The 11,438-nt window shown below is 47.4% G+C and overlaps 1 protein-coding gene across 1 annotated transcript; it reads left to right on the top strand.

The window, feature by feature from the left end:
• The first annotated feature begins 565 nt into the window (after positions 1-565).
• On the top strand, positions 566-4,867 carry LOC119808248 (GTPase IMAP family member 7-like). Its single transcript, XM_038320672.1, has 2 exons — positions 566-647; positions 3,772-4,867. The coding sequence occupies exon 2, from the start codon at positions 3,804-3,806 to the stop codon at positions 4,677-4,679; it is 876 nt and encodes a 291-aa protein (XP_038176600.1). The 5' UTR covers positions 566-647; positions 3,772-3,803; the 3' UTR covers positions 4,680-4,867.
• The last annotated feature ends 6,571 nt before the right edge of the window (positions 4,868-11,438 follow it).

Below are 11,438 nucleotides of genomic sequence, written 5' to 3'. Positions count from 1 at the left end.
CTTTAGGGCACTGAAGTAAATAGAAAACACCAGGCTGTGATTAGTGCCAAGAAGACCCAGAGAGTCAGTTCAGTTGGAGCTTGGGAGCTTAGGTGCAACTCTGCCCTGTCTCAAACGGGCACTAAAGGAAGTGCCTTTCCATCTCCATCCTGACCAATCAATGATTAGGAGCTACCCGAGCATGGAGGGTGACCTTTCAGGAGGTTACTGCTCAGATCAGAGTGAACCTCAAGTGTGGCTAGGGCTGGTGGGCACTCATCTGAGCCCTGTCAGTTGTTAGCAGTCCTCTCTGTTTGGAGATCAGGGTCACACTTATGCAAAGAGCAGCATGCAGTCCTGCAGCAGACGATAAAATGTCCTAGGCTGCATGTGGACCCCTGAACTGGGTCTTCAGAGCCAGCGCCAAACATAATCCCTGGTTGTGACTCGCTATCACAGCAAATACGAAAGGAAGAGATTCACCTAGCCCTAAGCTGAAGGTTCAACCACAGCACAGAGCTGTTTCCTCTGTTCTTCAGACTGAAACCTGTTGCCCTGGCCCCACCCCTCCAGCTTTTACGCTCAGGGTTTGCAGGACTGCAGCAGGAGTGGCCGTGCAGCCAGCTTCCTTGAGGACGTGTGGGAACTCAACAGTCCTGCAGGAGAAGGTGAGCCGGGTGGATGGAGAACACAGAGCACGTGGGGCGGGGACTGGGTGTGATGGCCATGGTGCAGCCCAGGCACTCAGTGTGAGGTTGAGAGGCCCTGGAAGGATACCGAGACTGCCTAGTATGCGGTTCATCATCTCATGACTAACAAGAAAGACTTGCTTGATAGGTGGTTTCTACCCATGTCGTTAGATGCGGTTGCCTGAAAACCCATCACTTTTCCTTAAGATGTCACTGTTGCCCCTGAGGCAGATCTTCAGAACTAAGAGGCAGGTCACCAAGTGTGAATGTGCCCTAACTCCCTTCAGTTGCCCACATCCAAATCTCAGTGCACCAATGACTGTCAGAGGGACATCAAAGTGGGCAAGATTGAAATCCTGTTGCTGACTCCACGTCTGGGTCCACCTTGTGCTTCTCAGGAAAGAGGCCATGACCCTGAAAGTATGGGGGCTGGGGTGGAGGGTGTGAGCTCTAGAACAGGACAGGCTGTGCTGAAGGACCAGGGTGCCTGTAGTTCTGACTGAGCCTGGGAGCTGCAGTGTTTGTGGTCTGGGTCCTCTTTCACGGTGCTGGGGAATCTAACAAAGGGCCATGCACACGCTGGGCCAATGCCGTGCCGCTGAGCTATGGTTTCTGCCCTTCGCGAATTTTCTTCATACAAACAGCCTTACACAGCAAGTGCCTCAGTCTTGAGTGGTGGCCACACTCAGCACCGCAGGCGACCTTTCCAGAACTTGCCCCGTGGAGTCCTGGAGCCAGCCTTATGGGTTGCTTGCACAGGCCCTTCACAAGGGGAGGGAACTGCATCTCAAAGGGTTTAGGGTTCTCCAGAGTGGTCTAGGCCCTGCTCTCTCTCTGCAGTCTTCGAGGCACTTTCTCTGTTCACTTCTGAGCTTCGGGTTCTTGGGGTCTTCCTAGAAGCATTTTAGAAAGTTTTGAGATGAGTGTTTCTGTCTCCCAAGCTTGGCTTGTTAGTATGAAAAGCAACAGAGAGATGGGTGGCTCTCACCTGGCATCCCTAGGGTAGACTTGTGCGCAGCTCCTCTTCCTAGAGGGAGGGCTGTTCTCACCCCTCTTGTTCCTGGTGGCACATCTGGTGTGATGTCCACCAGCTTTTAGAACCATGACCTGAGGATGACCCAGGAAGCAATTGCTTAGGGCCCGGTTATGAGGGAGTTTGGTGGAGTCAGAGGGTCTTGGCCTTCAGTGCCTGCCCTGGACAGAGTGAGTATGGGGACCTATGGCAGGTGTTGGGCATGTTGGAACAACAGTTTTCTTACCTATAGAACCAGGAAAGAAATCGATTCCCCATCCAGACTCCCACGAAGTGTGCACATGGGTGGAGCAGTGCGTAGTGAACTGTGCTTGGAAAATGCACACACACCCATAACTCTTTACTAGAGAGAATAGTACACACGCACAGAGAAGGTGAGGGGCCCATTTCCCCACCTCCGGGTCCTGGGCAGTTGCTCTGTGACGTCCCATGGGACAGAGCACATCCTCGGTGTGCGTGTGCGTTGGTCCACCAGTCTCCTAGTCAGGGCAAATGGGATCATTCTTTGCTTTGCCTTTTATAGCTATCACTCCCACGAGCGAGGCTCTGCACACTTCTCTCTGTGTTGTTCTCAGCGTGTCCTTGGGTGCATCCTCACATTTGATATTGTGGTACCCTGGGCAAATCCTTCAGTGATGGTCTTTCACAGGCCTGTGCGGCTTAGCTTTCCCATCTGCTGTCTGACAGTTTCTGCCCTCCCCACACCTGTACCAACAGAACGTGCTGCGTAATCCAGACTTCCGCTAAATGTGGGGATGAGAAATATATGCTGGACTTACCGTTGTCTAGGGACCTTTCCTAAGTGGTGGACCTTAGATACCAAGATCAGGTCTCTTGATGGGCTTGTTTTTACTGCTCTGGCTTAGCAGGCAGAATCAGGAAAGACACTCTGGTATCCCACCGGCCTCTCACTTTTCCTATCTTTGTATGTGCGCGTGTGTTTAATTCTCTGAGAATTTCATATCTGAGTACTGTATTTATATAATTTCTAGTGCTCAGGGTTGACTTTAACTTTTGTACTTTTTAATGATATTGTTATTCATTATATTTGTAAATTATTTAGGCATTTGTTCAATGCTACTTTTTGTATGCTGATCCATATACCTGCAAGGAACAGATTGCTGGGTACAGCCTAATATTTGATAGAGTATTTTATCTGCAGTTTTCCAGTGGATAGTGCAAATGTCTCTCTGGTTCTCGTTCTCTCCGAGTTGTCTAATTCTTCAGATACTTAGGGAAAGTGAGGTAGAAACTTCTGGACTCTAGCAGAAAAGATTTTCCCCACTAACCTGCTAGCGTGGGGACTCGGTGGATGAGACGGAGACAGAGAGAGAAGGATAAACACATGGGAAGCTTGCGTCCGCCCACATTTCCTCCAGTGTCCCACAGTGTGAACTCGGGCTGTGGGTTTTGGTAATAACTTCCTCTTCCTGAGCCCAGGCACTCTACGGAAACCCCGCTTTGCCATAATGTGCCATGTTTATAAATTCCACGGGATTCTATCTTGCTAATATTCTATTAGGATTGGGCAACGATAATTGTATGTGAGATTTATTGCATTTTTCCTCAATCATTGTGAGTTTCCTTTGCCTCCCAGAAAGCATGTGGAAGCTCTTTCCTTCCCTGGGTTCTGGAGAGTAGAATAGCATTGGAATTCTCCAGTCACTCAAGGCTCTATGTGACTAATAAAATTATTCTGAGACACTATAGGAAGCTGAGAATTTTGATGAGGAGCCTAAGAGGTAATTTGGAACGTATCTCATGGTTCCCTGGACTCTCTCACTGTCTGCATCCATGTGGTTCAAACCTGAAAGGGCATATTTCTGCACATTTACACTTGTGATTTAAAATCCAGACATTAGCGTCTCTGTTTTCTCCTTAGAGTGGGATGGTCACCTACAGTCCCGAGCTAGTCGACTCCAAACACTTTGTGTTGCTAAACCCCACAGGTATCTGCGATTGCCCCTGGGTATGAGAACCTTTGCAGATGGGAAAGATCAAAAGGTCGGAAGGGTCAGTGTGGCTTCCAGTTTATCTAAACTATTTTCTTCCCTTTGACATGTACTCAAGACCCCTGGAGTCCAGAACCTTCTAAGAAGATCATGGCTGAGCCCAGTGACAACTCTCTGAGGATTGTTCTGGTAGGGAAGACAGGGAGTGGGAAAAGTGCCACAGCAAACACTATCCTGGGGCAAAGGAAATTTGATTCTAGAATCGCACCCCATGCTGTCACTAAGACCTGTCAGAAAGCATCCCGCAAGTGGAAGGAGAGAGAACTTCTGCTTGTTGACACCCCAGGGCTCTTTGACACCAAGGTCAAGCTGGAAACCACCTGCATTGAAATCAGCAAGTGTGTCCTCCAGTCTTGCCCTGGGCCTCACGCCATCATCCTGGTACTGCGGCTGGGTCGCTACACTGAGGAAGAGCAAGAAACTGTCATTAGGATCAAGGCTATCTTTGGGGAGGCAGCCATGAAGTACATGGTTGTCTTGTTCACCCGCAAAGACGAGCTGGAGGACCAGAGCCTAAAGGACTTCCTAGAGAGTTCAGATACAAACCTAAAAAGCATCATCAAGGAGTGTGGCGACCGCTGCCTGGCCATCAACAACAGAGCAGGGAAGGCTGAGCAGGAAACGCAGGTGCAGGAGCTGGTGGAGCTGGTGGAAGCCATGGTGCAGAGCAATGGCGGCGTCTACTTCTCTGATGCCATCTACAAGGATGCAGAGAAAAGGCTGGAGAACCAAGTAGCGCTCCTGAGGCGACTTTACACTGAGCAAAAACGGAATGAAATTAGAATAGTAGAGGAAAAGTGCGCTCTCGGGAAACTTAGTGCTCAGGAAAAAGAGGAGATGGTACAGGCAATTAGGGAAAAATACGACCAAAAGATAAGACAAGAAGCAGAGAATAGCATACTCAGCCAGATTGTGGAAGGAATTAAGAAAATTCTTTTGAAAGTGTGGCATATTTTTCGTAAGTAGTCTGTGTATTTTTCATCCATTCTAAGCATTTCTACATCTCCCTCCCTCCCATCCTCCCTGCTGTCCCATTCCTACAGCCACCAGCAAACTCAGAGATAGCAGAACCAGGAATTCACTGAGCCACAGTGAAAACTCAGTGTCAGGCTCCCAGACCGGGTCGCACACTCTGCACTCAGCTCCCTGTGCCTGTCCTGCCTTCCCCGCTCTGATGGACTGAAATCCTCTGTAGCCATGACCCGGAATACACACTGCTCCCTATGCCAGCCTGCCCTGCCTTTCCCGCTCTGATGGACTGAAATCCTCTGCAGCCATGACCCAAAATAAACACCACCCCTTTAAGTTGCTTCTGTGAGATGTTTATCAGACTAACAGAAAAGCCAAAATATAGTCCTTTATCAGTTTGTAATTCTGATTTTATTGTTAAAGGAGAATCTATGGTGTTAGGACGGCACAGACACATTTGTTCTGGATTTCAGAATCAAATTCTTAACCACTCTGACCGTCACACATCACTGTCTCCCCTAGGAATCATCTCCATGCTTTCTTTTGTAACTCTTTGGACTCACTCACCCAGGGTTGGTTAATCTTAACTCCGTAGAGCTTCTGTCCCCACAGGAAATGAGTTACTGACACACAGAGCATAGTTTTGGGTTGGTTCACAAGGATAAGGAGAGAGGAGGAAGCATCTCCCCACACCTGCTGTGAGAAACTGCCCCGGACCTCCTGTCTGAGGGTCAATGCTTGAATGAATACCACATCCCACTTGACTAGAGGGTGTTAGGTGCCCACTGCTCTGTGAATCTGGGGTTTTGGTCTTCCAGATGGGATGGCACAGTTGTGTCTAGAATTTTCTTTCAGTATTTGCTCAGTTTCTGTGCCCTTTGTGAAGATCGATTAGAATATGAAAACAAGGCCATCAGTAATTGTTGGCGAAAGACAAGAATAGAATTACACACTTTCCAAAGAAACGATTATCTCCCACGCGTTTTTATTTTGGAGTGTTCTATTTGAGCCCCGCATCTTAAGTAGGTGGTATGCAAGCCCAGGCTCTTAGTGTTAGGCGTGCAGATCTCATCTCTTTCACATGGTGCTGTGTTTCCAGGAGTAACAGGCCCTGGGTCGTCTCAGCAGGACTCCAGCAACGCCCACCATTTAGGGACTTGAGTCCCTGAAGCCTCGGTCAGTTTGCTTTCGTTTTACTCAGCTGCTCTGAGTTTTCTCGCAGTCCCTACTCGAGCTTTATTCTTGCTTTGTCTGTCATCGCTCATGGAAAATGTTTACTCAGGAACTTGAGGCCAGTGAGTGGCTGGGATTTTTGCCCCCTGCTCACACAGAAAAGGACAGTTCTCTCCCATCCATGAGGACTTTGTAGCCACCATCTTCGGTCTTATTCACACATAGAACCGGAAACAGTTACTTTTCACGTGTGACCAACTAGTTACCTTGCCATAGAGTTCATTGTACAATGTAGTTGAACTCAGGAAGGACAAGAAGTCAAAATAGAAGGGGCTTCCACAGCTTGTTTGGGGAGGAAGCGGTGGTTGTTGATGCGCTTCTGAACAGAGGAAAGAGCAGGCGAGAAGCCCCTGAGCATCCTCAGAGGTCTCAGCTAAGGCTCCTCTGCTCACTTGACCACAATCACCTGTTCACATGCACTGAGGATGTGGGTGAAGAAGCCGAGAAGGGGAGGAGGGTCCCAGTAAGGGAATCAGAAACCAGTTTCTGCGAAGCACAGTGAGGGGAGGGGACGTGACAAACCCTGAGGTGATTTTTTATTTTCAATAAGAAAAATGTCAGGACCTGTCTGACCGAAGCCAGCTCCATGTCTGCCATCCGCCTATAGATCTCGCTGCCCTTTGACTCCTTTGACGACCTGAGAGTGTCTTGCTGCCACTTCTCTTGGGGTATGCTCTGCTTCTTCCTAGGAAACACATCTAATCCCTTTCCCTACTCACTGTTAATTCTTCAGCTTCACTGCAAACAATATTATCTCTCCTTAGAAGTGTTTTCACTTCCACCACCATCAGTGGAGCCCCTGTAACTCCCAGCGCACCCCGGAATTCTTCCTAATTACATTCACCATGGTGAAGTCTCTTCAATGGTATGCCTAGTCGAGAAAGACAGAGGGGCGAGGTTGTGATAAGAAAGTCTTACTTTCTGAAAAGATGGCAGCAGAATCCTTCCAGGGTGGAGGAACAGTCAGAAAAGTACCACGGTTGAGATATCTAGACATGAAATGAAATCTATGCTTTCCTAAAACAGGTTCAGATGCAACTAAGGTGATCAGAGAAGAGAGGAACTGGGGACAGGAGAGATGGCTCAGCTGCTAAAAACACCTAATGTTCCTGTGAAGGACCTCAATTCCTAGCACCCACATGGCAGCTCACAACCATTTACAACTCGGGTTCTGGGGATCTGATGCCCTTTTCCGGCATCCATGGGTACTGTATGCATGCGGAGCACAAACATACAGGCAAAACACCAAACACATTACAATAATCAATAGAATTTTTAAAAAGTAGAGAATTGCTCTATACTAGTAGACAAGATCACTTATTAATATCATTGCCAAAAACTAAATAAACTAACAACCAACGGAATCTGGCAGAGTCTTAAACGACTGAGATGTCTTATGGGGGCAAACAAGATTCAATATTTGAAAATATTTCCATATAACTTAAAGCATTCCAGAGCCGTGAAGTAGTGCAGACTGACCACCTCCTCAGCTGCCAGACAGTAGTTAAAGAAGCTAAAACCCTGATAAACCACTACCCTCCTGCCTGTAGCAAAGTTTTCCATCTCAACCACAGTCGCCATCTTGTTTATTAAGAAACATTGATGTCATGCCATGGACACAGGAAGACGGTAAAGGCCGCTGCCACAGCCACTATTGACGTTCTTCTAGGTACTAGTTATAATAAGCTAGCAGTGGAAGAACCTAGAAGTTTGTTTTCTAAATTCAAGGGGACAAGACAAGCTGTCCACCATTTGAACCAAAAAAATGTACCTTAACAAACCAACACCAAAATAACCAACAGCGCAACTGAGAAACTGTCAGAAATGCAAAAGATGGACATCAATAGACATTGTTCTGAGCATATTGAAACTACTCACTATTTCCACGTTGAGCAATCTGTGTGAAAATCACAATGAAAATTTCACCTATTGTTAAAGATAAAATGGTGAGCAGGGATTTGGGAGAAGCTAACATCAGCAAGAGTAGTGAGATGCACTTTGCTGATGTTTTTATTGTAAGCAGTGCAGCGATGCCTTCCACTCTTGTCAGTGCCTGCATCAGTTGTTAACTGGTTCTCCCTGAGGAAGTCAATTTAGGCAGCTGCGTCGCCTGTTCCTCCATTGAAAGTCACTCTAAAATCTGAGGAATGCAATACTTTTATGACATTCATGGTTTTCTGTATCAGGAGTTCTAGCAAAGCCCAGAATGTACAGCTAGAGTGGTCCAAACAACCACAGATAGTAGAGACAGCTAAATAAGGGGACATGTTTGAGCCTGTGGCTGTCACCTGTTTCTAGGTTCTCTGAGGTCTGGGTGGAGTTTCCATCTCACCTTCCAGTTCCCAAATAATGGACAGCTGTTCCCCAGATAATTGATTCGGAGACTTAATATAAATTACAACTGCATGGCTGATAGCTCAAGCTTGTTACTAGCTAACTCTTACACTTAAATTAAATTAGACATTTCATATCTATGCTTTGCCACGTGACTTATGACTTGTTACCTCATTTTCTACACACCCTGCTTCCTCCATGGCTGGCTGGTGTCTCCTCTGATTCTACCCTCTTCCCATCATTCTCCTAGTTTGGTTGTCTCACCTAGAATTCCCACCTGACTATCAGCCAGTCAGTTCTTTATTAACCAATGACAGTAATACATACTCAGGTATACAGAGGATTAATCCACAGCACCGAGGTGCACTTGTGAAGACAGGAGTGGACTCTTTCACACCTTTCCAAGGTGGCAGCACTCCTCCCCTGGTGAGTTTGCTTCCCCAAGACCACCAGAGCATTGTAAAGTCTAAAGGCAGCGTTGGTCGGCTCTGTTCATTACCCAGCTAATAACAGGGAAGAGGCGAATTCTGTGTCAGCCCTGAGTTCACAGACGCACGGAGACTTCATTTTAGTAGCCCATTGCGTTGTCATAGCAGCTCTGCCATGTCCACTCGCTGAAGTAGGGGCTCTAAATGTGCTAAGATGGGACTGTAAGAGGCACCACCTCACATGTGCCTTTAAGGACTTGTCTGCAAGCCCTGCGGACAGAAGCCCTGACCCATCCACAGCTCCCACCAAACCTGCTCCATTCCCACTACACCGTCGTTCACACTAGGTGATCCCTTGTTCTGAATAGAACACTTCCAACATAAAGCTACATAGCAAAACTCCAGACTGAGAAGACCTACATTGTAGTCTCAAGGAAGGAGGCCATCATTGCATTTCCCAGCCTTTGCAAAGCCCTAATAATTCCACCCAAACTTCTCTAAATCGGTCTCAAGCAACTAACAATATAGCAAGGGTTTCTATAAAGTATAAGGCAATTATCAAGGGTTTCTATAAAGTGTAAGGCAATTAGATGCCAATCTAACTGTTTACCACTTATCTCCATTGGATGAGCACTGACCTTGTAAGTTTGCCTGCAGTGGGTGATGGCTTAAATGCCTTCATCTTTGCTACTACACCTCTGCAAGCATCCAGAAAATAGATTCAATATGAGAGTGGGTTCTTATGAAGAATGACATCACATTAACTCACAAATAAAGACTTTTAAAATGTGTTTGAGTGTTTTTGTCTTCATGTATATATGTGTACCACATGCAAGCCTGGTGCCCATGGAGGTCAGAGGTCAGGAGAGGGCAGAGGTCAGGAGATGGTGGAGGTCAGAAGAGGGCAGAGGGCAGGAGAGGGTGGAGGTCAGAGGTCAGGAGAGGGAAGCAGTCAGAAGAGGGCAGATGGCAGGAGAGTGAAGAGGTCAGAAGAGGACAGTGCATCCCCTGGAACTGCGTTATGAATAGTTAGTTTTAAATGATCTGAGCCATTATGTGGATGTTTGGAAATGAACCCACACCTCTGCAAGAGTAACAAGTGCTCTTAATTGTGAGCCATCTTTCCAGCCCCTAACTCACAAATAAAAAGGACCACCTAATATGTGTTCATCCACTCCTGAGCATGCATTTAAAGGAGGTTTAGGGTGAGGAGGAGATGGCTGTCTGTGCAGCGTGAGAATGGCACACTGGAGCAGGACATGGCACTGTCCCTGGCCAAGCTTTGTCCATGAGCTGATCCAAGGAAGTGGCCACTGTCTTTACATCATGACCCTTACCCTCAAGAAAAGGACAGTGACCGACACCCGACATCAGAGATGGAAAACTCACAAGAGACACATCTTTGTGCTTCCTGTGCTGGCAGCACCCGCCTCTCAGTGACATCACTGCGCTCTCACAACTGCCTCTGGGAGTGTGGACTCTGCACCTGTCTCTCCTGTGAAACTCTGACAGCCAGCAATATGCTGTCCGTTCACAGCAAAACCGCTTTACTTCCCAGCATGCAAAGTCTCAGGATTCAGAGCAAAGTGACATGAAGCAGCCTCTGCAGAAGAAGCAGGGGGTGGCTGTGTGCATTCTGAGTCCTCTTCCCATCAGAGGCCACAGAGCCGCCTTCTCTGGAGAGCACCGCCAGCTGGCTGCTGTGGCGTTTCTTCTGGAAGAGTGGGTGTGGGGAGAGCAACTGATAGCAATTGATCTTATTGTGAGAGTCTGGATATTTTCAGGGTGTGTTCAGATTAAATACCCTCTTAACTCATAATCCTCACAAAGTATGCCACGTCTAAACCTCCCCAAAGGACAGCAGGCTAATGAAGCTTACAAGGGAGCTTAGTAACGCATCTCTCCACCACAGCTTGGGATTTTTAAAAATATTAAATCCGTTTGTTCTTTTTGCTTTGCAATTTTTATCACATCTTTACCTGTGCCTCTTCCCTCCTACAGTATTCTGTATCATTTTGCTAAAAAGTATGCCTTAACCAAGCCTGGAGGCCTGTAATGCAGGACTGTGATACCAGTTAGCTGGAGAGGCTGAGGCAGGCAGATGGCAGGTTTAAGGCATGCCTCAGCTACAGAGCAAATTCAAGGCTGGGTTGGGCAACTCAGTGAGACATTGTCTTCAAATGAGAGGTAAAAAGGGCCAGAGATACAGTTTACTGCAACAGCCATTGCCTAGCATGCATGTGCTAGACTCAGGGTTCAATCCCCAGCCCTGAAAAATAAATATAACTGCTGCTCAAATGGTGGCTACCGGCCACATACAGGCAATAGTTAATCATCTGAACTAAACTGTAGAGCATAGTCTCCCTGTCACTCCAGCTGCACAACCAAACATCGGAGCCTCACGAGCCCTGGGAATGCTGCTATCATTGCAGAATGCGCGATAAAGCAGAAATTCTTCACAAACAAGGGCTGTGCAAGAAACCACAAGACGGTTGTCAATAGTATATTAATATGTCTGTGGTCTGAATCATTTCCCAGAATTGCTCTACACCACAAGAATAAAATGAACTGTTGTGAATCAGTAGTTCACAGCAGGCCCTGCTGACTCATTTCAGCTCAAAGGGTGGAACAAGAGAAAAGTCAGCATGCCCACCCTATAGGAACAGCCCAGAGACTGGCTTTCCCTCCAGCTGGTCAGCTGGCAGTCCCCAGTGTCTGGCTATTGCCCTTGCCCAGAGGTTGCATCTGCTGAAGAGAGACA

This window comes from Arvicola amphibius, chromosome 2 (assembly GCF_903992535.2).
Source record: "Arvicola amphibius chromosome 2, mArvAmp1.2, whole genome shotgun sequence".
Classification (NCBI taxonomy): domain Eukaryota; kingdom Metazoa; phylum Chordata; class Mammalia; order Rodentia; family Cricetidae; genus Arvicola; species Arvicola amphibius.
Note: the sequence above shows the minus strand (reverse complement) of the source record. Positions and strands in the feature narration are given on the sequence as shown.

Coding starts and splice junctions, on each gene's coding strand:
- LOC119808248 (XM_038320672.1), top strand. CDS start 3,804: ATGGCTGAGCCCAGTGACAACTCTCTGAGGATTGTTCTGGTAGGGAAG.